The following is a 25927-nucleotide window of genomic DNA, read 5'->3' on the forward strand; positions in this document are numbered from 1 at the left end:
TGGCAAATCCTCTGGAACCACCCCTGGCTTGTAGCGTTTACCCCAGGGTTGGGGGTGGGGGGAATTTCCATGTTTGCAAAAAGTCAGCGCTTTGCATATTTCCTCTTTTGGTGCGGGCATTGGCAAATGACATGGAAAGCAGGCGGGTCCCCTGTCCTAATCCAGTGGTACAGGCAGTTCTCAAATAACCAAGAAGGTGGGTCTCAACTATCCACTTGTGTGTCGCTGATTCTGACGCACCTTGCTGAGCACTCGCACCAGAGGAGTCGAACCCTCAAGAAATGCGTGAACAGGGTGGGTCTGAGTAAGAGATCTCGAGCCTCAGCAATGGAACAGAGATGGCTATTTTTTTTCTAAATAGTAATAATAAATGAGGCAATGAGTTCAAATGTTTCTCCTTTTCTTGAACTCTCCCAGGAGACTTTGCATTGCCAACCTTGAGCTTTACTTTTCTGTAGGAGGAGAAAGTGGGAACAGGCTCCCCCGCCTGAACCTGAGCTCTGACCTGGGCTTTCTGAAGCAGAGGCACGTGGTGAAAAATGAACTAAACATTTTTTGAATTGCAAATAAGAAGTGGCCAGTGGAAGGAAAAGCTGTCTAGAAGCAAATGTCTTGTTGCCTTGAATAGGACAGCGCCCGCCCCCCCGCCGCCCCCCTGCCACCCCAAACCTGTCCGGGACAGAGCGGTCAGGTCTCTGGAGCCCTGTTCTCCCCTCCAGGTCCTGAAAGTGGCTTTTTTCCTGGACATTCGGACTTCACTTGGACATTTCATTGCATTTCCTCTTCCAGAGGTTCCTGGAGTTAATACTCCCCGCTCTGTACCTGCAGATGCTTCTGGAGAGCAGAGTGGCTTTTGCACCTCGGTCACCTGTCCAGTCCTGCCCCCAGCCCAGCTCTGCCCTGCAGCCAGGCCTGTGCAGGCCATTCCCTCTCAGCTGCCCACAGGCCCTGCTTCCCGTCTGCTGCCAGTTTCCTCTCCTGCATCTTCTGTTCTGGTTATTGTGAAATAGGAGTAGATACCCGTATGCGTCTAAGCAGGACTTCAACAAGAAATGAGTCTGCAGAAAAGGTACAAGGCAGTGAGAGGTATAAAGGACTTAAATGCTGACAATTACTGATGGGGGGTGTCCCCCTTTACAACCCATAAAATCAGTCACTTTCGAAAATAAAAGATCAAGCAGTTGTTTTTACACCTACCTCAGGAGACAGACATCACAGGCCTGAGTTGAGCAAGTGAAAAGGGCAGTGCTGGCTCTGGACTTCCGCTTCGGAAGATGGAGTCGAACTTTTCCTCTTTCCCTACTAAATTCAGCTGAAACCCACGGGCATTGTCTGTAAAGGAACTAAAGACTCCGCGGTGGAGAGAAGGAGCAGACCAGCTCCGGAGCTCAGGAAGGAGAAGCCACGAGGTGGTGAATTCTCTGGAATTACTCTGCAGCTCATAAACCCCAGTCCTAGGGCTGAAGATGCCAGGACCCTGGAAACGCCAGTAGCTGCAGACAAAGTGTCCAGTCCCCCTCTCTCTAGACACAGGACCACGAGAGGGGCAGCCTCGCAAGACAGAAATTTCGAGAACTGCTCTTACCCAACTAGTACCCCAGGGAGAGCCATGGCCCAGCCCCACCCTCAGAAAGGGCTGAGCAGGGAGCCTGGATTTCCCCTCTGCCAGGCTATAAGGGCAGGGTGGGAGGGGTCAGGAACAGGACCCCGCACCCCCACTCCTTTTGCTATCTATGAGTGAGAATTATGTGGACAGCCTGGGCTCCTACCAGGCACTAACAAGGGGGCCCTTCCACTCCCCACGGGGAGGGGGCGTCAGAGGTCTGAGCAGAGTTGGGATCTTTATCATCCACCAGGGGACGTGAGGAATCTCCCCTGCGGGATCTGGGGAGGCCTGGAGGAATGCAGACCCCCAACCACCCCAATGAGAACGTACCCCACTTCCTTTTCCTGCTGGTATAGTGTCAACGGAAGCTTCCCCTAAATCTAGTCTCGTAACCTGATACCTAAAAGGCCGCCATTTGCCATAAAAATCATTCCTCAGACCCACCTGGAAAGCCTGGCTGGCTGAAGAGCGCTGGACACCCGCTGAGGGCAGGGGCTCGGCAGCGCACGAGGCAGCAGGCAGAGAGTGCTGAGGACTGTCAGGAAGAAGGAACAGTGAGATAGTGAGATGATGGCTTTTCAAGGAGAAGCCTCCTTCTGTGGAGTGAAAACTCTAGGTTTCTCCTCCTAGTCCTTCCTGTGATTCTTTGGACGTTTCCGGTCACTCGATGTGTGCGGGGTTGTCCCACACCAAGCTATTCTGGGACACCAGTCGCGTGTCCTATAACCTGACTCCGTGCTGACAGCAGGGTGGCCAAGCGCCGATGGCCTTCCCCGTGGGGGTGGGGGACGTGGTGGCCAGTGACGGTCCAGGGCCTCAAGATGCAGATTTGGCCCTAGCTTTCCCATCCCTCCCAGGCTCCGCATCCCGCCCCCAGACTTCCCTGGAGCTCAGGAGGGGCACACGCTGCAGCGGGAGCTGGCTGCCTGTGTCTTAGCCCAAATGTTATCTTTGCCTCCTGTGGGATTTCAGTGGATGAAAAATAAAAACTTCTGGTGTGCTGAGCAGTACGTCACCATCCCAGGGGGAAAATCCCCCAGAGAAAGCAAAGTTAAAGCAAGAGAGAGGACATTGGTCACCCGGGGGTGACCCGTTGTCAGAGCGGAAGGCCTAGCTGGTGGCAGGCAGAGGCCTGCAGAGGTGGCTGCACGTGCCGGACAGGTGGCCACGAGGGAACCTCCCAGGTGCTGGGATTTGGGCTTGTGGGTAGGACACGGGGCTCAAGTCTGAGCACTCCACCTGTTTCTGTTCCCCAAGACGTCACTTGTGCCTCACCGTGGCCAGGAGGATCTGATTCTATATTCAAGAACCAAGTACCGTAGACTTCTACCCCAGGGGAGGTGTGGTCTGCCGTAAGCAGCATTCGTGTCCGGACTCACACCGAGTCCTGGCTCTCCAAGCCAGCCTGCAGGAGCCGGCCAGCCCCATTTCTGGCTGTGCACAGCAGTACCCCAACCTAGAACCCCTCCCCCGACCACATGGCCTCTCCTTTAGTCTCTTCCACTCAACCACCGCCAATTTAAATAAAAGGCCTAGCACACCAGTCAGGCAAATACGTTTATTTTTTTAAAATAACTGATGGCAAAATAAAATATTTACATCACATCATACGGTGTAAACATGGAAGGTCTCTGTACAAAGAAATATACATGCAAAATAATGTAAAACTTTAACTGAAATAATAAAAGAAACGATACACAAACAGAAGTTGTGAGGTTACGAATACACATCCAGTTTTGAATCCAATTTCTTTTAAAAAGTTTCTGTACAATTTTACAAGAAACAAACAAAACCCAACAAAAGAATAAATAAAATACACTGGAAGCTGCAAAGCTTAACCACACCCGTTTGTGGCCCAAGATCCAGGTGTCTGGCTGGCTGGGAAGCGGGCGGTTCTCTCTCGGTGTGTTTCACAGGCAGAGATAAAAAGACAGCCAGAAAAAATTCGAGCGTGCCCAGAAACCCATCTCCAGCGGCACGGCCTTCCCTGCCCTGGCGTGAAACCCGCCGCGGTGCCCGGGTCATCTGGAGCCAGCCTCAAGGTGGCTAGTGCTTAATTAGCTTTTATTTCTTACCAAAAAGCTCAAAATCCAGCCAATTTTTTTGTACAGAAAGTTGAACGTCAAAAAGTCTAAAAAGTAGGAAATGTCCAGACTGATTTTGGGGAAAAAAATAATACTTTGGCATTCTGAATAATAGCATAATAAATTTGAAAACATTACCCTATTATCCAGTTTTATATTCAGAGTATGAAATCACTTTTTACAGTCCTCAAAACCGACAAAGTTCACGAAGAGCTCAGTCTCCTGGAATCCATGGCACAGGGCTACGACCCCCCCCGCCCCCCACCCCCACGCACAAAACCATAAAGCTCACCGTACGAAGTATGTGCTTTTTCTATATATTTATTACAGGTACAACAGAGGTCTTCATAAATAGTTGCATAAAATGTTAAAGCCACAACATTGCACATGATATGAAAGAAAACCGCCCCCCACGAGTGCACTTGCAGTCATTGCATCTGACCACACCTCGCAGCCACCTGATGGGCGGCTGGGGGGGCGGCGGGCCGCGGGGGGAGAGGGCCACGGGGCAGGACCCACCTGCTGTCCTGGATAGAGGGCACAACCCTCTGGCCCCCCACCCCCTCAGCGAGCTCCGGGGGGCGGTGGGGAGACCAGAGACCGAAGGCAGGACCAGTCCTATATACAAGTAAGGCCTACATTTCATCAGAGCAAAACGATTCATTCTATTTTGATGCGAGTCTGAGGTTGGATGCACGTTGGAGAAGCCTCGCGGGTGACCTGGCGGGATGCACGCAGGCCGGGCGAGCCCGGCTCTGGACGAGGCCGCCAGGAGACCCCGGGGTCCCTGCGTGGTTCGGTAACACCAGTGGTTGCACATAGGCGTTTCGTTTCCTTGAAGAAATCCTGGAAAATGCTAAATTTGCAAAATTCTATTCGTGTTCATTTAAAAAAGTTTCTTTTTATGTTCTAGCTATTATTTACGTTTGTGTTTGTTTGTTTGTTTTTTTTTTTTGCAGAAACCTGAATAGAAGACAGACGCGCGCGTCAGAGAAGGTCCTCCACCGGCACCCTGCGGCCGGGCCGCCCGGATGCGGTTCCCGATGCGGTTCCACACGAAGCACGGCGCGGCCCCCGCCGCTGCATGGGGGTCTCTCGGAGAGCGAGGGCGCCGCCGCTTGGCAGGTGAAAGAGAATGAGAAAGAGCTGCAGGAAAGGTCAGGCTCTAGGCACAAGCCTGCTCTGTAAGAAGTTTTTCACGCTACGGATGGGTCGAACGTCGTTCTGGTGTTTGCGCCGCTCAATGAACGAGGTCAGTCTGGACGTGTCCAGGACGCCCGCGCCTCTGCCGTGGCCGTGGCCCACCTGCAGCCACTGCTCCTGGAGGGCCAGCGCAGCCGAGGGGCGCTGGGCAGGGTCCTCTCGGAGGAGGAAGCACACGAAATCCTTGGCCTTCTGGCTCACTCCTCGGAAGTAGTCATCCGGGAAACTGAAGTCTAGTCGGCAAATGTTGAGGCACGTCTCCTCCACGCTGTCGTCCAGGAACGGGGACACGCCGCTGAGAAGGACATAGGTGAGCACTCCCACGCTCCACGTGTCCGAGGTCAGGGAGACGGGGTTCCCCAGGATGATTTCGGGGGCTGCGAATTCGGGGTTCCCCAGCAACTGGTGGATGTAGTAGGTGGTGTTGAGTTGGACAGCATCTCCGAAGTCGGCCAGCTTGATGGTGGGCTTGGCTGAGCTCTGGTCCACCAGGATGTTTTCGGGCTGGAAGAGAGAAGACAAGAGTCATGTCCACCGCCGCGCTGCAGGCTCTCGGGCGGGCGGTGTCACGTTGGGGGACGCTGGAGACAGGAGGAAGCTCCCGGCAGGGGTGGGGAGCAGGGATGGCAGCCCAGGGCAGCTCAGGTGTGTGTGGGGGGTTGGTTGGTGGGGTGTGTGTCACATCAGGCCACCTTAGGAAGTCGGGCGTCCCTGTTTACTCCCCGCACTGCTGGTGATGCTCCCTCTTCCCCGAGTCACCCCAGACAGCCCCCTCCAAGCAGCACGGCCCACAGGAACTGCCTAAAGTTCTCACATCACGTTTGTTGATCTCAAATGCTTACCTGGAATTTTACTGATTGTTTATGCGACTGAAAGCAAACTTTTAAAAGCAGAGGGTAGAAACCAGCCCCTCCTGCTTGCCCCCTGACCCCATCCCCTGGGGGCCCCTGGTCTGGACGGGAGGATAAGCGGAGCATGGGCCCGAGCGCCCACACACCCCTCCCCCGGCCCCAGGCCCCTCACCTTTAGGTCCAGGTGTGCTATCCTGCAGTTGTGAAGGTATCGGACGGCTTCCAGAACCTCCCCCAGATAAGCCCTGATCTTCCCTTCGGTGAGGTTTCCCCAGCGCACCACGCAGTCCAGGAGACGCCCCTGGTCAGCCCTGCAGAGGGGAGACATCGCGTGCCGGGTCACATCAGCGATCTCTGGGGTCTGATACGGCTGGATTCCCGTGGTGCTGTTCTGGCCACGACTGCATCAAGAGGGTGAGGTCTCTGCAGCCTCACTGGAGACTCGAGCAGGAGCCCCGAGGGCAGCGGCTCAGGCCCGCCCCTGAAGGGTGGGTGGCAGCACCCCTGGGCAGCTGCCGGGTTGCCTGCACCAGGGAGCAGCCCCACCTCCTCGGCCTTCGTGTCCCCACATGTGACATGGGGCACGTGCAGGCCAGGCCAAGGAGAGGAAGCCAGGTAGAGGCAGCCTGGGGGCAATACCGGCAGCACCAAAGCTACTGAAAAAGTATTTTTAATATCGAAAAGCACAGTGCTGCCACGCACTGGCGACCCGGTGCCTCTGATGAACTTATTTCACCCTCAGGACAACCCTCGGAGAACAGCGCCTTCAGGTCTTCCTTTTCCAGGTGAGGAAGAGGCGCACAGAGGAGGCAGGAACTTGCCCGAGGCCTCACAGCTGGCGAGGAAAGGCCGGCAAGGCAAGGAGGTGGCTCCCGGAACCCTGGTCTCCGCTGCCCTCTGTTGGCAAAAGCAAAAACCACAGGACGACCGGCTACTTGCGGCAATGGGGAGACACAGGAGCGGCCCTTGGCCGCGGGAACAAGAGCCGTGGAAAGGGCCGTGAGGTCAAGCTAAATGGTTCCTCAGGAAATGACTCCAGATGCTGCAATTTTAAAGCAGGGAGGGAGGCTCTGCAGGCTTCTGAGGGGGACCTGGTCTGGTGAAGGATCCCTGGGGAGGGCGAGCAGTAGCTGTGCGCCATCGAACCCCTGCGGCCCGAGAGGCGCCCCAGTCCCCAGAGCCCGGGGGCCGCCCGCGGCCTTAGCTCCTGGGAGCCCCAGCAGCAGCGGGACGCTGGGAGCTGAGGCTCGAGGGCGAGCGGGGTGCACGCACATTTCCAAAACCAGGACGTAGCTGGTGGGGGTCTCGAAGGTGTCCAGGAGGCCGACGAGCAGGGGGTGCTGGAGGCCCTGCAGGGTGCCGAGCTCGCGGGTGACCTGGTCTCGCTTCATCAGCTTCTTGTTCACGAACTTGGTGGCCACTGCCCGCTTGGTTCCCTTCTGGTCACACTTCTTCACGACAGAGAACCTGCCCCTGGAAAGTCGGTGGAGGCCATTTTCAGAAACCGCGTGTGTCCTGGAGAGCAGCGGCCGCGAACACGCACCCCGCCACCCTGGGGGGCCCCGATGGCCTTGCTGGCGCCTCTGTGTGCCGCGTGGCCGTCACTCTCCTCCGAGGGCAGCCCCTGCCCCTGCCCTGGGCCAGACAGCGTCCAGCTCTGCTCCCGCGGAAACTCCCTGAGACTCATCTTTACTGCAGAGGGAAGGTGAGGTCCCCACCCTCGCTCCTTGATCCCCAGCTTCCTAAATGCACACTCGCTGTCCTTGGGCTGTCCGTCATTCTCTGGAATCCACAACCACGTAAGCTCTCCATATGCATGGTATTAAATTTTGGCCTCTCCGCTAGTCAGTCTGATGTCAGTTTTCCTGTCTGTCTGTCTGTCCAGCCTCAGAAGGGACCAGGTGGGAGGGAGTTTCCCCTGGGCCGAGACCCCGTGAGCCACGTGCGAGGCCTTAGCAGTGCCTTGCCCGTCCCTGACCTCAGGCCTGAGCCTGCCATCCCAGGGCGGTGGGGGAGGGCACTGACTGATGAGCACCAGAGTAAGCCCACGGCCAGGGCAGACAGCAGCAGGGGAAAGTGGTCACGACCTTGCTTCTCCTCCCACGAGGGTGGCCCCTGTTTCTCCTCCCTTAAATCTGGGCCACTGGGGCTGCTTGACCCACTGTGTGCTGTGTTGACTTTTGAGGCTGGACCTCAAAAGGCCCAGCAGTTTCTGCCTTTGCCTCCGAATGTTTCTCCCACCACGTGGAGAGGATGAAAGTCTTGGCGCAGAGGCCTGCGAGACGGCGAGGCTGCAGACCCGTGCGTGGGGGCGGGGGTAGGCCAGCTCACCGAGCCCAGGCAAGACCCACAAAGTAAGTGCAACGTGACAGGTCCCTGCTGCCCTGTGTCAGCAGATGCTGGTGGGTGTTTGCACGGCTGATGGACGTGTCGGCGGACACGCAGGTAGGCTGCTGCCCCAAGCCCACAGGGCCTTCCGAGAGGCGAGTTTCTTCAAAAGCCCGACAGGGTCAAGTTCAGTCACATGCTCCAGGCCTCTCGGCCCCCCGGAGCCATGTGAGAGGTGAGTGTGTGTGGACTGGATGGAGAGCAAGAGGGAAAAGCCTGGGTGCCCAGGCTGGAAGAGGGTGGGCTGCACCTTCTGGGCAGAAACAGCCCCATCTCACTCTGCCCAGAGACCCCAACACCCCCCAACCTCCAGGCACCGTGAGACCTGGGGACATGTCCCACCTTTATCAGCTCTTCTACAAGACATTCCATGAGAGAACGAAGTCCTACAAGACATGGTTCCAATGACTATTTTCTGTGTCCTTCCAAGGGCGGACGCAGCCAGCGCTGCTCCCAGTGGAGCAGAAGCATGAACCCGTGACGCGCCCACAAAGGCCAGGTCTTGGGGCTTCATTCTCTCCTGAAGATGGGTTTCACCTCCCTGTACATTTACTTCCCTTCTGTTTAACGTGCAATGCAACCTCAGGCCACATTTCACACAGGGTGCAAGTAACTGGCCAAGCACATGGTGGTTCACCCTCTGCCTCGAGGCCCCGCCCTGCGAGCGCTCCACAGCAGCTCTGGGTTTGGGTCGTACCTGCCGAGCTCGGCCACCTCGATGTAGAAGGAGTCAAAGTTGTCTTTCCAGGTCACCATGATGCCATCACTCCCTGGACCTGCAACGAGAGCAGCGTGTGCCTGAGCTGGGGAGGGCGGCGCTGCCCCAAGTGCGGTCACCTGGCTCCTGAGCTCCTTGAGCTGAGGCTGTGGGGAGGTGGGGGCGGTGCTGAGAGAAGCACACGGGCTGCAGGTGGGGAACCGAGTTGGAAAAAGATGGATTGATGGGGTAGAAATAAGCACACACTGCCTTTCCCGTTATCTTCCTGCTGCAGTAACCATGGTACGAAGGCTTGTCCATCTCTCTTATTTTTAGTGGAGAGTTAGTTAACAAAAAACTCCCCTGCACAATTGCTGTGGTATCTTTTAAACATGAGCACATCGTGACTCTTTACCTTCAAATGCAAGATTTTCATTCTTTCTTGGGCCGTGATCCAAGAATCCTAACTCTTCCTTGGACTTCATGAGATTAAAATGTATGCAAGGAAAGTTTAAGACAATTTGGTTTCCTGTGCACAGTTCAGATTTTTACCCCTGCGCTCGGAAGCAGTTTCCCACCGGAGGCCGCTGCAGATGCAGTGAGACGTCTCAGCAGCCCCCACTGCACACCTGGTCTTGTGCCAAATGGTATTTGGAAATCAGTGCAGCTGGCTCCTGCACATCTGCGTCAGGGGCACCTGCAGGAAATCCTAAAAGGCCTGAGATGTGGGTTCTGCCTCTCTGGCTGGAGGCTGAGCAGAGGAGAGAGAACAGGGCGTCAGACCAGACGGACAGGGAGGGTCCCGTGGCGGATGCCTCGCTCATGGAAGGGACAGACGACATGGCCACCCGGGACGGGTGCTGCTCGGGCCCAGGACAGGCAGGGAGTCGGCCCAGGCCTGGAGCTCCGGCTCAGCCTCCCTTCCTTCCTTTAATGTATTTTATAGGAGGTTTGCTTGGATCCACTGGGATTAGCGTCTCAGCGCCAAAGATGAGTAACTGGGTAACAGTGAGTTGGGTGGATGTGAGGATATGCTGGAGTCCTGAGAGCAGAGAAAGCACCTTGTCCAACTCAGAGGCTGCAACGAGAGGCCCAAGCGCCCTGTGGCCAGGCCTGCACTGTGTGTGCCCTGCCCAGGACTGGGGCTGGCACCTGAGCTCCCACTGGAGGCCCTGGGAGTGACTCGTTACAGGCTCACCTCACGTCAGCTGTCAGGGGACACACACCCTGGCTTGGGCAGCTTACCTAGAACCCTCAGACTGGCCGCCGAGGAGGCCGAACCCATGTCATTGACGGCGATGCAGGTGTAGATGCCGTCGTCCTCGGTGGTCACGCCGACGATCTTCAGGGCGGCCTCTCCTAAGTCACTACCATGGAGAAGAGATGGTCAGGAGGCCCAGCCCCGGCCACCACCTCGCCCTGCGGCCCTGCAACCTCTGCCCTCCGGGGTCACGGGAATTAGGAGGCCATCTCCGGCTGGAGGTGCAGTGGGAGCTTAATTTTGGTTGCAGAGCCACGTCCGAGAAGCTCCCTGGGGGGCCCTCACCTGTAGGAGATGCTGTAGTGGCCGTCGTTGCTCAAGGTGTTGTGTTCAGGGCCCTTCCAGGTGACGGAGGCCTTGGGGCGGCCACAAACACGACATCTGAAGACAACGGTCTCCCCTGTCTCACACGTGACCTCGCTCAAGGGAATGACGAAATCTGGGGGAACTGCATGCGAGAGCCGGTGGTGAATAGGGGTGCCCGCTCTCCTCCCGCACCCACCGCTTCCCTGGCTCACAGATGAGCCCAGAGCCCCACAGAAAACCCGTCTCCAGGCCGCGCCCCAGACCAGCACCCTGCACCCAGCACCCTGGGGTCCGCGCCCCAGACCAGGACCCTCGCACTCACCGTCATAAATGTAGCTGGGATTGAGAAGCTGAAACGGAAAGAGCACAGGGCATGAGCCAAAGCAGGAGCTCAGGTGACCGACGTCCACTCCAGGGGTACTGCCTCCCCCGAAGAGGAGCAGAGGCCTCCCTCGGCCTCCGCGGGCACCAATCAGGACAGGCCTGTGGGGCGCGCGGAGCTTCGCGTCGGGCTAATTTGGAAGAGCCGTTTTCTTCTACCCACAAACTCAAAAGCTGCGTGAACACCAGCCGTCCGGGTCTCTCACCCTTCGGCTGAGTCCGGCTGAGCCCCAGATCCTCCCTCCTGCACAGTGGTCAGTGCCCTGACCCAGGGTCTTCGGATTCCCTGTAGGGCGTATTTCCTTTTATTCCAGGCAAAGCCACGCAGATTTAAGGCCGCCTGATTATAGGGGAGTAAAGCTGATGGACGCAGCCACCGAGGGAATTTGCTAGAACCGGTGAGTCTGGCTCTGCGTCCAGTGCCCGTCCCCACGGCCCGAGGGGGCAGTGAAGGAGCCTGGGCCACGGCTGCCTTGCACGCCCTCTGCTCCGGAGACGCCAGGCTCCGCTGCCTCCGGAACCTAGCGACGGTGCCCTCTGAAGCTACTCGCACACCTGGCGAGGGGTTCTCATGTGTGCCTGGTTCCTTCTAACTGGGGGTGCACCGTGCCAGCCTGCAGGGTCCCACCAGCCCCTGCCCGGCCCGTGGGCCCTGCTCGTGGGCTGAGGGAGAGCGCTGCAGAGGCCGAGGGAGAGCGCTGCAGAGCAGGCCAGGTGCCGCTGGGACCCCCGCGCCGCCGCTCCCCGGGAGAGACGCGGGCGCTCACCTTCACAGATACCTTGTTGCTGAGTCCTTCTCGCGATTTCCGGTAACCGTTCTCCAACTTGCCTTCCCGTTTGCCGTCCTTATCTTTTTTCTCAGATTTTTTCCTTAAACGGAGTGCTGTGTGCCAAGATGTTGACTTCCTAGGGGGACATGACCCAGTTAGTCCCCCTTCGACCGCAGGGAAGGGGGCGCCAGACCCTCCAAGGTCTGAAGCCGCAATTAGGAGAGAGTTCTGGCCTGCACTCTGTGCCCCACATACCATGTCCCCCCTCACTCCTATGATGAAGTTTAATTTATAAGTTAGCAAAGTAAGAGATGAGCAATACCTACTAATACAGCGATTATAAATACGCTACAACAAAAGTTACGTGAATGATCTCGCGCTCCTGAAATGCTGTTTTGGATGTAGTATTTGCAGACTGTGGGCGACTGAATCAGAAAGCCAAACTGGGAAGAGTTTAAAACCAGCACCCAAATTCAGCTTTCTTTAAAATAACGTTGTGGGGCCTTTCTGGTGGTGCAAGGGGTTAAGATGCAACCCATGAAGCTTCTGCAGCCACTGCAGCACGAGTTCCATCCCCGGCCAGGGAGCTACCCACAGGGCGCAGCAGACCTCTCCTGACTCGCCTGCTGCTCCCCTCAGCAGTGGATTTCAGTCGATCTGCCTGTTCTGCTCCCCGCTCTGGCTCTGGTGATCCCCTCACCCCCCACACCTCTGGCCTGTACCCCAGTGCCTGTATGCATGAATAAATAAATCTTTAAAAAAAACAACGTTGAATGCAGCAACATTGGTTTCAAGTTTCTTAATGGAGTCAATCTTCTAGTAGCTATAAAGCGTGAGGGTGATGGCGTTACACAGATCTTTACCTCCAGCTGACAGACGGGCATCTTCACTGATGCGTGCCCAGCACACCCCTCTCAATGAGTTGGGGGTCCCGAGAAAGTCTGACCCCCCCAATCCTCCAGGTACTAAACTACTGACATGTTCTCTCCAGCAGCTTGAAAAAGCGTGCTTATGCATGCAGCATGTGAAAAGAACCTGCTAGAACATGGCTGCTCACGGGAACCCCGTCTTCACTGTGGGTTCCACGCCGGGCTCAGAGAGATGAACCCGCAGACAGACACCAGCGCAGCTCCCTGGGGTGGCGTCACGCTCCAGGGCCTCCAGCCCCCGCCCTGGCCTCAGCGCCGGGCACTCACTTGAGAGTCCCGTCGGGGTTGTCGATGATGACTGCGCTGGTGTGGCCCAGGACGAAGCCCGGGATCCAGCCCTCGGCGGCGGGGCACTGGTCGGTGGCGGCGCGGAACACCAGAAACATGTTCTGCTGGTTGCTGGCCAGAACTTGAACGACCTCTCCTTGGCAGACGTTGATCTCATCCTCCTTCACTGCCGTGTAATCGTGTGTCACCAGCATGGTGGAGATGTTGCTACTGCTGCTGCTTTCACTCTGCAGAGGGCAAGACGGAGAAGGCAAGACGCGCTGGCGTGAGATCCGCCACCGGAGGACCTTCGGTGGGTCACGATGCCCAGCAGGCCCCCCACAGGCCTGGGCGCCTGCTCTCCCCGCTCTCTTTGGCTCACGGTGTGCCTCCCTGTCAATGACCGAAAAGCTGGATTTCTCTAGAAAGCCACTGAGGAGCGCTCTCCAACACACCCGTGATGACCCTGGGTTTTCGGAAGCCCGGTTATCATTGTGGTCCCATGGTCCCTGCGCCCTGAGCCCTCACGCTGGTGCCACGCTGAGTTCTATCTCTGCGGTGGGGAAGGTCGTGCTTATTTTGAAAAGTAGGATGAAATGGCAAAGCCGCCTGGAGTAGCTCTTCAGTTCCCTGGCGGATTGCATGGTGGAGGAGCACCCAGATCTGCCAGATAACAAGCTCAGGGAGAGGGTAGCGCCCTCCTCTCTTGCCTGACTAGAAGAGAAAGCCTGAGACCTGCGAAGGAAAGCAACTACTTTATCTGCTCTCGGGGCACGTGCCTCTGCCTTCTCTGCGCCCCTCGTGGGGGGCCTCTGAGGGGCCCGCCCGGCCGACTGTCCCCAAGGCCCGTGATTTCCTCAGACAGCCAAGAGCAGCTGTGGGTGCCCCTGGCTCTGGGACTCAAGTTTCAGGAACAGACCCTCATGGGGCACAGCCTGTCTCCTCTTATCCTGCAGCCCCACAAATCTCCCAAAAGACTACCCTATCTTTGGGGTCCGTGACTGTGACTAACAAGCAGCAGGCACTCTGCAGGCGCTCAGGAGCTCGGCCCCTGCGACAAGGTTGCAAAAGCAAACAGGCCTTCCTAAGGCCGCCCTTCCAAGCCCACAAGCTGAGAGGTGGTAGCTAAACAGAAGAATCACAGGCAGCATGTCCCAAGCGGCCATTCATGAAGGGAGCCTTTTGCTCCAGGGGAGGAGGAAGAAGGTGGGGCTGCTGCCCGATCCTGACCTACATCTGCCCACGCCCCTCGGCCAGCAGCGGTAGGCACCCTGCTCCTGGCAGCTGGCGTTCAGAGGTGGTCACCCACGATGCTGTCGGACGGTCAGGCGTCCCCAGGGTTCTGCAGAGGCCAGCCTCCGCTGGGCTCCGCCCGGGGAGGGTCCTGGGCCAGCGCAGGCGTGACTGTCACACGGCCCTGCCACATGTCTGTCGGCCCCTGGCCTACTGAGCTGCTGTTGGGGCACGCCAGAGATGGCCGCTGACCACTGTCCTGAGCCAGGTCGAAGGGATGAGAGAGGAGGGCCCTTGCTGCTGTCCTCTGGGAGGCAGCGCCCAGGCAGCCGCCACGCCAGAGCGCTGGGGCGATGGGTGGAGACTCCCGGGGATGTGCAAATTCAAACCACAGGAGCTCGGCTGAGGGGCCGGCCGTGGGCCCCATCCCTCGTGGGCCCCCCTGTGTCCACCTCAAGCTTTGGCCTGTGCATGCTCACTGATAAGCTTCATCCTTCAGTATCCCGGCTTATCTAGTGACACCCTAGAGTTTGGAGACCACAAAGCTAGAAAACGTCAACAAAAAACAACTTCTCCGGCACAGTTGCTCTTGGTAACACCCCCCGCCCCCACCCCGGAGTTGTCTTTTCAGTATTTTGCCATATTATAATGGCTTTTCGTGGCTTCTGAACACCTCCTATGTGCCAGCCGTCTAAAATCTCTCACCTGAAGCTCACAGTCGCCTTGTCAGAGGCCCAGTCTCCACCCCTAGAGGGTGAGGCTGGTGGACTTGCCTCCCTCCCCCGCCCCCCCCCGGAAAGGCAGGGCTGCGTCTGTGGTGCTGTCCAGGGGCGTGGGTGTGGGAAGTGAATCCACACCCACATGACTCCTTTCAGCAGAACTTTCTAGAAGGTGCCCACTGAAGGCGGAAGAAGAACTGGGGCTGTGGGTTAGTCACGGCTGCTTGGCTGTGGCCACAGACAGCTCCGCAGAAGAGGTCGAGGAGGAAGCAGGTGAGAGCTGGCCCGCGGTGGACGGAGGGCCTGGGGATGGGGGTGTGTGGGGCAGGACCACGGTTCTTTTTAACGGCTGTATGTGTCAGTCCCGGAGGACTTCTTCAAGCCCCCAGCTGAGGCCGTGGTGCTCTTGCCAGGCCGCTAGGGCCTTTCCATGAGACATTCTGACTCATCTGAAACATTGGCACCTTCCCTTTCCACGTCATCTACTGCATGGAAAGTGAGAACCGGAGTAAGAGGGGACTTCTTCGCCTAGAACTTGCCGGAACACGTGCCACTGCATGTCAGGGGGAGGAGGCCCTTCTTTGTGGATACCCAGAGACTACGGGCTCCTGCGTTGGAGCCGCTGGGTGTTCCTTCTGAGACATGGACCCGGGGCCTTGGCGCTCAAGGGCCAAGTGTCCAGGCTGGGACGGACGAGCTCAAAGCTGCCCCCCCGGCCCACGCCCCGGGTCCTGGCCGCGCTGCCCAGCGAGTGTCCGGCCGGGTGCCGGCGCCTGCGGCCTCTCGGGGCTCCTGTCCCGTGACCTCACCTGCCAGCCCCGCGCGTCACACACAGAGGGAGGCCGCGCCACCCCGGGGCCCGGCCGGGCCCGTGACAAGGCCGCTGGCGACGGCCTCTGCGGAGGAAGCCTGTCCCCACCGCTCGGTTTCCAGAGTGAGACTCAGGGTCACCGTCACACATACCAAGGTCCCGTTCTTAATCTCTGCCTCAGTTAAACAGAGGTGGAGCTGAACACAGAGAGGTGAGAGGAACAGGAGGAAGGGAGGCGGCCAGGTGAGCCCCGCCAGGCACGCCAGGAGCGCAGAGGAGAGAGACATGCAGAAGCAGGTGGTGGTGCAGAAAGAGAGACACAGACCCTTTTAGGGAAATGTATTTAAAAATTTATAAAGCAGTCAAGCGTACACTCGCGAGCGCGGCTCTGCCCTCTCTCGCATGCCTCCGGGAAAGTGCTGTGGGGGGCCGTCTGCGTGTCGGACACCGCGGGGCGGGACAGTGAGGAAGCCGGAAAGGGGGGGCCCCCACCCCGGCAGCGCCTGGGCCGCCAGGGGGCCCGGGCGCGAGGGGTGCGGGCGCTGCAGCCCGCAGGGGTCCCCGCCGGGGCCGCCGTCGGGCCGCGCGGTCTCTCGCGCCCGGCGGGCCCGGGGGCGCGTGTGTCCGCGGGTGGTGGGGGGGCTGGGGGGGCCACGCCCGCCCCCCGCGGTCCGCTCAGGCTGCTGAGGGGCCGTGGAAGGTTCCAGAGGGCCCGCGTGTCGGCGAGTCGCGGCGCGGCGCGGCGGCTTAAGGCAGAGGCGGCGCCCCGGGCGGCGGCGTCGGGCGCCGGGTTAGTAGCGGCCGGGCGGTTAGTGGCGGGCGGCGGCGTCCTCCGGCGGCGGGAGGAGCTGGCGCGGGCCGCCGGGCGTTCTTACCCCGTTGCTGTGCGTGGACTGCACGGACTGCTCGCTGGCCGACGAGCACGTGCTCATGCGGTCGGTGTCCTTGCCGGGGGCCGCGGCGCGGGGCGCCGGCCGCTGCGGGGCGTCGCCGTCGCCCGGGAAGGCGAAGGCGCCCGGCCGGCCGGCGGGGGAGGCGGGCGCGGGGCTCCGGACGGCGCCCCCCTTCTGCGGCGGGCTGCGGGGCGGCGGCTCCTGGGCGCGGGGCGCGGCCGGCGGCGGGTCCAGGGGCGGCCCGGGCCGCGGCCTCCCCGGGGCCGGCGCGCCCGGGCCGCGCGCGCGCCCGTCCTGGTCCTCGCGGGCGCCGCCGTCGGGGCTGGGCTGGCGGGCGCGCTCCGTGGCCTTCGTCCTGGGGGGCTCGGCGCCCTCGGCGGCGGCGGGGGGCGCCCGGCCGGGCTCGGGCGCGGGGCCGCTGCTGGGGGGAGGCGGAGGAGGGCCCGGGGCGCACGTACCTGACATCTTGTCCGCCTCCGCCGGGCCCGGCGCGGCGGCGGACACCAGCACCGGCGAGTGGTGCCGGACGGGCTGCGGGATCCGCGACGGCCGGCTCCGGCCCGCGCTGGGGGCGCCGCCGCCGCCGGGGGGGCCGCCGCCGTGGTTGCCGCCGCCGGGGGCGCCCCCGCTGTGGTTCCGCTGGTACTCGATGGGCGACGTCAGGGCTGCGGACAGGAGACGGGGTTCCAGGGGGGCCGCGCGGGCCGGGGGGCCGCGCAGGCGGAGAGGGTGGGCGCCGCTCTCGGGCCCCGCGGTCGTGGGGCGACGGGCAGCTTCCACCCTCAGGACCCCGAAACACGCAGCCCGCAGGCAGCACCCGGACCCCCGGGGCTCCAGGAGGGGCGACCTCAGGACCGGCAGGGGGACCTCAACTGCCCGGGGCGGCCGTGCAAGGGCCTGCCCAGCACCCCAGAGGCGCACAGAGCCCCCGGGGCTGGGGCTGGGAGACTCAGTCATTACAGAGCCGCTGGCAGGAGACGTGCCCAGGAAGATACACAGACACACGGACACACGGACACAGTCTGAACTGCTAAGGCCCTGGGGACGCAGGACAGCCCACCCCGCCCTCCTGCCCCGAGGCCTCCGGCGAGAGGGCAGCGGCGGCCTGGCCTGCGGCCTGTGAGCTCCCGGGGGGCGGGAAGGCGGAGAAGGGGCTGACCACCTAGATCTTGCGCACCTGACCCCCTGGAACAGCCTGTTCACTAGACTGAGTGTCCAGCAAGCGCCAACAGCATGGCCTACGCATGCGTGCAATTTGGGAGGCTGCTTATTTTTTAAGGATGGTGAAAATTTAGTGATTTCCCCCTAGTGACAAGCTACGGATTTGCATTGAGGGCACCGCTCAAGATCAGCGCAGTTAAAGAGCCCTGCGTTTGCTCTAGGGCAGGGGTGTGGAGGCTTCTGCTGGGGCACAGGCACCCTCCACCCAGCTCCCCGCCCCCGCTCCCTCCTGACTGTAACTGTAATGGCCAGTCTACTCTTGGAGGGCAGCTTGGAGTTAACACCAGGGTAGAGATGGCAGGTGAGCTTGATTTTTCACGGTGTTCCTGGCTCCTGAATGTCACGAGAGGCACCGGGTGGCTTTATCGTGACAGAAACGACAACCTTCTTCTAGACAGGGCACGGACATGCAACATGGACACAGAGAAACAGGCAAAGAAATGACACGAAATGAGCCTTCGGCTGCCGAGCGAATTCTGGAAACTCCTCCGTGATCACCAAGTAAGGACGCGTCTAGGTCAGCAGTTGGAGGAGAGGCAAGCGGTTCGGGTCATGGAAATAGGGTCAGAGTAACTCTCTACAATGTAAGGACAGTGTGGCCGCTCTCTTTCGGGGAAGTCATCTCCTCCGAGGTGTTCTGCACGTAATTACTGTATTGCATCCACTGGTCCTTGGTAACCGCTGATGTCACGGAAGCAGGAAGAAAATAAATGTGTCCTTGTCTTCACAGAGGAGGGAGGTGTGGACGTGTGCAGTCGGACACCACTTTAAACTGCACTGAAGACTCTCCTGCACCTCTGGCCAACTCTATGTGCTGCCTTTGCTTTTCTCGAGCATTCCTTTGCCAAGACAGGGCTGGGGAGCGCAGTGCGTGCACAGTGGGGCCTGCCCTGGTGAGGAATGCAAGCCCAGGAGCCAGGCCCCGAGCAAACTGCCAGTGCAGCGGCGCCTCAGCTTCCTGGCCTGGGAGGCGCTGTCGCCCTTCCCATGAGGGTCGCTGTACACACACGGACGGTCTCAGAACGAGGAGGAGAGAAACAGGAACGTGCATGGGGGAAAGGAACTACACTGGGCGAGAGGACACACATTACCATTTAAGAAATTGCGCTGGTTTTCTAAAATTTGGTTGATTTCGTGGATCCACGCTTGCCGGACACTGGGACTGGACGAATGCAAAATGAAGGTCTCCACCACGTCACCCGTCCTCGACGTCAGAGCAAATTTGCAGGGATCGTTTTCCACATTTTCCTCCAGGCAGAGGCAACTCACCTTCAAACAAATCAAAGCACTGTTCACAACAGCCAAACAGTGGAAGCGACCCGAGGGCCGTCTGTGCGTACAAGGGGGCACCCTCGGTCACAGAGACGTCCTGCCCCGGGCCAGCATGCGTGGGCCAAGACACTGTGCTATGCGAGGGATGATGGTCGCGGGAGAACTACCTGACTTCACCCACAGGGGCGCACCAGCAGTGGGGTGCAGACTGGGGCCGTGGAGGTGGAGGGCGAGTGATGGGCTTTGGGGGAAGGAGGCAGCGTTTCATGGTTCCGAGTTTCATTTTGCAAGATGAAGAGTCCTCGGAAGGCTGGGGGTGACCCGGGAAGGCTGGGGGGGGTACCCCTTGGAAGGCTGGGGATGCCCGCAAAGGCTAGGGGTGACAGCTGTACAATTGTGTGGACCTACGGATTGCCACGGAAGCCCCTGCTTACAAAGGGTCAAGATGGTACATCTTGTGTGTGTGTCTGTTTTCCGTAGTGAGAAGCCCAAAGCCCATCTGTTACTACTGGTCCAGTGCAAAGTGCAGGTCATCATATGCCAAGTTGAAACCAATGCTTTTGGGCCGAGCTGTGTTTTCACTGCCTCAGAAATCATTACCCTGAAGCTTTTCAATGACTTTTAACTGGGGAAGTGGAGAGGACCGAGAGTTTAACTGACAGTTTGACTAATTAGCCAGAACGCCCAGGGATTACCTGCTTGCAAAAGTGCTACAGGATGCCCCGCTGTTACCCTTACTTCGTGCTCAGGAATTAAATGACACCCTTTAAAAAAATCCGGTATATTAACATAACGTGTGTTAAGAAGTGATGTGTGGGGAGTGCAAGGTAACGCTACTAAACAGACTAGGAAAGTAACAGACAAAGAGAATTTTCCTGTTCTGGTGACTGACGGTGGGTGTAAGAGGGGCGGGCCCGAGGCCCAGCTCTCTGCAGCCAGAAGGATGGGGGTGGGGGCCAGCGTCCAGGTGTGTGCTGAGGTCTTGGGGTTCAGGGGGCCTCCGAGGGCTGCCCCTGCCCTGACAGGGGCCCAGGAAGCGGAGGCCCCACACAGGAAGCGCGTTTCCCTTCTGGCAACAGCAGCCACAGCTCGGCAGCGGGAAGGGGCAGGCGTGAGGGCGCTGGCCTCGGGATCGTCTGCTGCTTTTCTCGCTCTCCCCCTGCTCTGTCCCCTTTACAGGAGCCTGGGTCGTCTTCAATTATTTTGTCTATTTATTATTTGTGGTTCTCTGCCATGAGAGAACAGGCTACCCCAGGGCTGCCCCGGGGCAGTAGCCCAGCTACCAGCTCTGAGCCCCAATGAGTGTTAGTGGTCGGAGAGAAGGTGGGGCTCAAGCCACCCAGGGAGAGGTCCTGTCGCCCTGCTGAGAAGGAAGGGCTGTGGTCAGAGGTGTGGGAGGGGGCATCAGCCCCCGGAGGGCCAGGCAGGAGAGAGTGCTGTGGATGTAAAGGTTCTGGAACCCACCAAAAATTTCTCGCAATACTTAATAAAGGAGCAGGACAGGGCATCATGGGAAAGGAGGCAGCTTGCAGGCAGAGGGCCAGGACCGAGCTGTTACCTTGATGCTGTTCTTGAACAGGAATCCCGGCATGGAGAAGCCTTTCTTCTTATCAAGGGGTTCGCTGAAAATGACAATCTGCTCGAAGAGGAAGACCCGCCTCTCCCTGCAGCGGGGGAGGAGGCCAGCGTCGTGGTCTGTGACCAAGAAGGTGTCCTGCAGGAGCAGCTTGCCCTGGGCGACGATTTTACCCTAAGCAAGGAAGAGGAGAGAAAACACGGCCTTCTTAGTTCAGGTGGACGAGGTCTGATTTCTTTAGCGTTCTTCCCACATACTGACAGATTCCTCTTTTATTATAGAGCTTAACTTCTCCTCCGTTCACTATAAAGACGTCTAGTCCCACATCAACAATGACCTAAATAAGAATTCTTGCCAAGCTTTGTATAAATTCACTGGCCTCAGCCACAATCAGACTGGCAGTGGGGCCTAGAGTGTCTGCTTCACCCCGGGAGACAGGGGCTGCTCCTCCCGCTGGGCCTGGCAGCTCCAGCACCCCAGTGGGCCCCGCGGCGCTACACCCCAGCGAGTCCCGTAAGAAGCGCATGGGAACTGGAGTTTTCAGAAGCTCTCCGGGTGCCCATGTGTGCTTATGTTGAGAACTACAGAACCAGAACCTTAAATCTGAATTCTCCAGCAGAACAGTAGGCAAAAAGGGGAAATCTCCCATCTCCTCACTCAATAGTTACATTTAAAGAGAAAATATAAAAAGGCTGCGGTTCCGAACAGCTCAGCTCACAGGAGCGCCTGTTAGATGCAGGGGCACGTGGGACCCTGGAGGCAAGCTCCCGGGGTGACAGATGGGGAGGGGGTCCTGCTTCCCACTGCCTGCGGGAACCCCACCGTCTCAGCAGCAGGATGCCTGGAGACAGAGCAGAGTCCTGCCTGTGTCCACCAGGAGGCCCCCAACACAGATCACATGCACCCGAAAGAAGTCGGAGGTGGCTCCGTCGGGTAGAAGCGGAGGGAAAAAAGACAGAGGACTAAGTGTAAAGCGTTCAGTTTTCTACAGGGGGTGAGAAGGAGTCCCAGACTAAAGCAAGGCACGGCAGCGCCGGAGCCCGTATAAAGGAGAATTGCATTACGTCGAATCCCTGCAGCCGCCCGACGGTCATCATGTCGTTGCACCGCTTTGGCACGATGCACATGACCTCCACGGCTCTCTGGGGCAGGAGAGAACAGAGCAGCGTCAGCTTCCCCGGGGACGAGGGGCCCTCGTGACCACACGTGCATGCCCAGCGCAGACCCCGCCCTCCCGCCTGCCCACCCGGTGCAGGGGCTCAGGCAGGGGATGCCAAGACTGGCGCCCACTGTGACCACCCTCCCTGGGCCTGGCCCCTCCGGGGACATTCGGGATTAATGGAGGGGCTGGGGAGCCGGGGAGTGCCCTGCGGGCACTGAAGTACCTCCAATTCCGAAGTATCCAGGCTGGCTTTTTTGGAGTACTTGAGGAAGTCCTGCAGGGAGAGAAGAGGACATGCGGGTGAGGTCTCGGCGCAGCTGAGCCTCCTGATCACATACCACGCCCAGGCACGGGGAAGCCCCTTCCTTCACTTCTCATTGTCCCTCCCAGTAACACGGGGACAGTGTCCCTCGGGGAGCTCAAGGCCGGACCAACTGGGTCCAGGAGGTTCTAAGAGGTTCCTGCCTCCCTCTGAGACAAGCGCCGGCTCTCTGTATCTAGGTGCTGCGTTTTATATTCAAAGGAATCTCGAGGCAACTGACACAGTCGTTTTCATCAAGGAAAAGTGTGCCGCTGCCTGTAGCTCTGCTCGGGGATTTCTGTCAGCCGAGGGCTACTCGTGAGCCAACAGAAAGGAACGGTGGGACCAAAAAACCTCATTTGATCCACGGCTCCAAGATCTGAATATAGGTAAGGCCAAGAAAAATCATTACTATTCAAAGATCTGTGGTGCGGAAAAAGTTCACTTTCACTGGCACTTGATTCGGAACCTGACGGGCATGAAACATGGAGGGGAGAAGGAGGAAGTTCAAGTATCTGAAGTCAGAAGTAATGAGACGGCTCTCAGCTTCGCACAGCAGAGACTGCCCTCGCCAGCCCTGCGTCCCGCCCCGAGGCCGATACCAGGCCCACCCGCCTGGCCTCACCTTTAGCAACAGCTGGTACTTCATGATCCTCTGCACGGGCTTGATCAACAGATCTGTGAGCTGCAACCTGTGGCCGAGGCGCTGCTTCAAGTCCTGTGGTTTCAGGGGAGAAAGAAGGTCTCACGTGATGTCCCGTCAAGGGTCACTGTTCAGTCCTTGCAGTCACCGGGCGTGCGCAGGACAGAAGCCGTCAGTCAAAATGACCGGAGGCCACGTGAACCTTCTGGGCTGTCTTCAAGGTCTTGTAAGTTTGTTAAAGGACCTTCTCCATGCAATTGCTTTCTTTTGCGCATCAAGTATTTCATTTTGAGGTCCAAAATTTTGATCATGAATCATGAGGCTGAAGTTTAAAACCGATAAAAAAGCCCATTTTAACAGTCACCTTAAGGCCAAGGGGAGTGACTTAGAATTCTAGTCACCTCTCTGCTTTATAGACAGAGACAAATACAGGTTTGGATTTCTCGTAACCGAGAACCACCATTTTCGGAGGATGGTTAACCTTCCTGGAAATAAGAATATTTTAATATGTCAATGTTACAAGTGAAGTAGAGTATTATTTCGGAAATCAACTGTAAGAAAAGATCCAGAAATACTTTGTTTCTATCTTAGGTCTTACCTCAAAAAAGGTATCAATGTATTCAGAGACAATGTGCTCGGACTTTGGTTTATTTTGACAATAAACTATGTACATGTGCAGCCTTCTCTCCTGGAAAATGAAGGCAGACAGGTTAAGGCAAGGGGCGCCCAGTGGCACAGCCCGCGCGTCTCGGCTATCTTCAAGGAAACAGTTTGGAACACAAGTGCCAGGTGCAGGTGCGGGGGCACCTTCCAGATTCACAACGTCGTCAGCACCTGCCCCACGGCTCCCCACGCACAGCCCGGGGTCCCTGCCTCAGCACCAGAGGCAGCGAAAGGACATGGATCTTAACTCACTGGTCCCTCTTGTCCCCTGACTGGCTGGAGACCCTCACGACCCCCGCCCACACACACACCACTGCCACGAAAGGAGCAGGGCCGCAGCCTCTTACAGACTTTACGTGAAAGAGGCCGAGGCCAAGTATCTTTTACACCTGGGTATCTAGCGGAGGTTTTCTTGAACAAAATAAGCCTGTCATTTTAAAGCAGACAACTGCAATGTCTGTTAAAAATGAAAATGTAGGATTTGAAACCAAAATGAGAGTTTGGAAAACACGCCTCTGCCAGCGTGAACCTGACGAAACGTGATGACTCTGGGAAGATGATGGCCGACATGCAGGCTCTGATCTTTGATGTCGTGTGGGGAAGGCCTGCCGAGGCCAGGCGCCCTTACCCTGGCATCATGAGCTGGGGCACAGGGGAGAGGCTTTAAGTGCAAGGCCGCTGAGTGGACTCTGAGACAGTGAGGGCCAAGCGACTGCTGGGTTTCTAGAGTCCATGCGCAGCTACGCTCGAGGGTTTATTACCCGCTAGGCTTTGCTGTGGTACCTAAAAAACTGTTAACTACCTGGAAAGGCTACTAAAATACCTTTCTCTTTCCAACTATACACCTGTGCGAGCATGGACCTTTTTATATATGTTTCAGCCAAAATCATATACCACAAGACAATGATGTAGAAGAGATAGGGCTGTTTCAGGGAGTCAGGGGCCCAAGAAGATTTGTAAAAACTCTTGTCATTCCTTTTTTTTTTTTCCATAGAGCAATATTTCAGTGAGAAACTTCTAATGTCAACACACATTTTAGCTAAACACAAATACCTGGCTGAGTGTTAAACCCACTGCACCTTTACGTACACCTGCCCGGACCACTCCCCTCTCCCCCAGGTCCCGCTAGGCGGGGAACGGAGCAAGAGGGTCAGTCCCAGGTGGAAGGGCTGGAGGGGGCTTTAATTCCCATTTGCGATCACTGCACCGTTTGATTTTATTCTTAAAATAAGCACGTGTATAACCTACGTGCTCTGCTTTAATCGGACAGGCCAGTGACGAAACGCGACCTACCAAAACAGGCTATCAGTAACGCTGTTCTACTCACATGTTTAACAAAAAGGGATCCTAGTTTTTCCGGATCTTCAAGGCACTTCTCCAACTCTCCTAAAAAAAAGCTGAAACGAAAGGAGAAATATTAGTACCACTTCCAATTTGGCCTTCTAACTAGATGGAGGTTTCTATTTGCAAAATAGTTTGTTTTGACATGAGCAATTCCAGACATGATGTGCACAGAAAACACTTTGTTAGGACAGAAAGCAGAAAGAGACACAGCTCAAAACAAGGCAGAACAAGACCACCTTTGACTGGCGGCTTCCCTTCCACGGGACAATCAACATGTTTGCCTGTTTTTAAAAAACAAAATTCCCTGGCTAAGTATTTAGTCAAAAACATCAATATTGCAAAGCAATTGGTCATTTCTATTTCCAAAAACTTGGTCCTTAAGTTTCCTATTTATCCAATTATAATTTTAAAAGGCTCAAATTGGATACTAGATAAAAATAATATGTTACCTGTACCAGTTTTATAAAGGTTTCACTCCTAGGTTATAAGTATTAGCTCCCATTAAAATGAAAACGAGGAATAGTCTTAGGTCAGCTGCTCTTCACTACTTCTGGGTTGTAGCTGGCTTTACGATGTGTGCCCAGCGTAATGATCACTTACTCTACTAATATTTACCATTGTTATTAACCAGCAAAGCAGCTTACCAGCTACTGCTGTGCTGAACTGTCCAGTGCTTGGGGTCTTAATGTCCCCCAGCTCTGCGGAGACTCACTGGCCAGACACTACCCTTGGTGCCACTGCTGCCTGGTCACCCATGCTCCTAGGGTGTAGGCTAGAGGTACGGGGGCTGAGAGGATTCACCAGAGACAGAATGGGGAGCAGAACAGGCAGACAGACCAAAATACACTGCTGAGGGGAGCAGTGGACGAGACAGGAGAGGTCTGCTGCATCATGTGGGTCAGCTCCCAGGCGGGGGATTGAATTCAGACCACAGTGGCTGGTGATAGCTTGATAGTGCTGAGACTTTACCCATGTGCCACCAGGGAGGCCCCGCTTTGCACCAATTGACCCAGCGCTCTGCACGAGTGACCCCCACACTGTGACCCTGCTGTGTAGCTGAGGGGGGCGGGCAGACGGGGAAGCCAAGGACTCAAGGTTGGGTCTACATTCCTAAGAAGCTGGCAGTTGGGTTCGGTGCCCGGGGCCTCCAGACACCCCTGGATGGAGCAGCATGAAGAAGATAATGAAACATGACCCCAAACTCAGTGCACTGGCGTTCCCTGTGTGCCAGCCAGCGACCTCCGTGAGGCCACACAGCTAGTAAACTAAAGGAGCCGTGACTCTCCTCCGCCATCTGCCGACATGACATGGTTTACAGGGCCGGGGCTTCGCTCCACCTGGCGTGC

At 57.6% G+C, this 25927-nt stretch overlaps 1 protein-coding gene across 1 annotated transcript in view; it reads right to left on the bottom strand.

The window, feature by feature from the left end:
- Positions 1-3150: 3150 nt before the first annotated feature.
- TRIO (trio Rho guanine nucleotide exchange factor) overlaps positions 3151-25927 on the bottom strand; it is a 245181-nt gene continuing 222404 nt past the window's right edge. Inside the window, exons 41-57 of the mRNA XM_037529214.2 lie at positions 24565-24634; positions 23173-23262; positions 22557-22649; positions 21854-21904; positions 21533-21610; positions 20451-20642; positions 18712-18889; positions 16382-17064; positions 12744-12991; positions 11545-11683; positions 10719-10746; positions 10376-10538; positions 10075-10196; positions 8830-8908; positions 7017-7217; positions 5917-6055; positions 3151-5397 (exon numbers count right to left, since the gene is read on the bottom strand). Of these exons, the coding sequence (XP_037385111.1) occupies positions 4849-5397; positions 5917-6055; positions 7017-7217; positions 8830-8908; positions 10075-10196; positions 10376-10538; positions 10719-10746; positions 11545-11683; positions 12744-12991; positions 16382-17064; positions 18712-18889; positions 20451-20642; positions 21533-21610; positions 21854-21904; positions 22557-22649; positions 23173-23262; positions 24565-24634 (3103 nt within the window). The 3' untranslated portion in view covers positions 3151-4848. The remainder of the gene's footprint in view (positions 5398-5916; positions 6056-7016; positions 7218-8829; positions 8909-10074; positions 10197-10375; positions 10539-10718; positions 10747-11544; positions 11684-12743; positions 12992-16381; positions 17065-18711; positions 18890-20450; positions 20643-21532; positions 21611-21853; positions 21905-22556; positions 22650-23172; positions 23263-24564; positions 24635-25927) is intronic.

Source organism: Talpa occidentalis, unplaced genomic scaffold (assembly GCF_014898055.3).
Source record: "Talpa occidentalis isolate TD23 unplaced genomic scaffold, MPIMG_talOcc4v2.1 talOcc4.6, whole genome shotgun sequence".
In the NCBI taxonomy this organism is placed as follows: domain Eukaryota; kingdom Metazoa; phylum Chordata; class Mammalia; order Eulipotyphla; family Talpidae; genus Talpa; species Talpa occidentalis.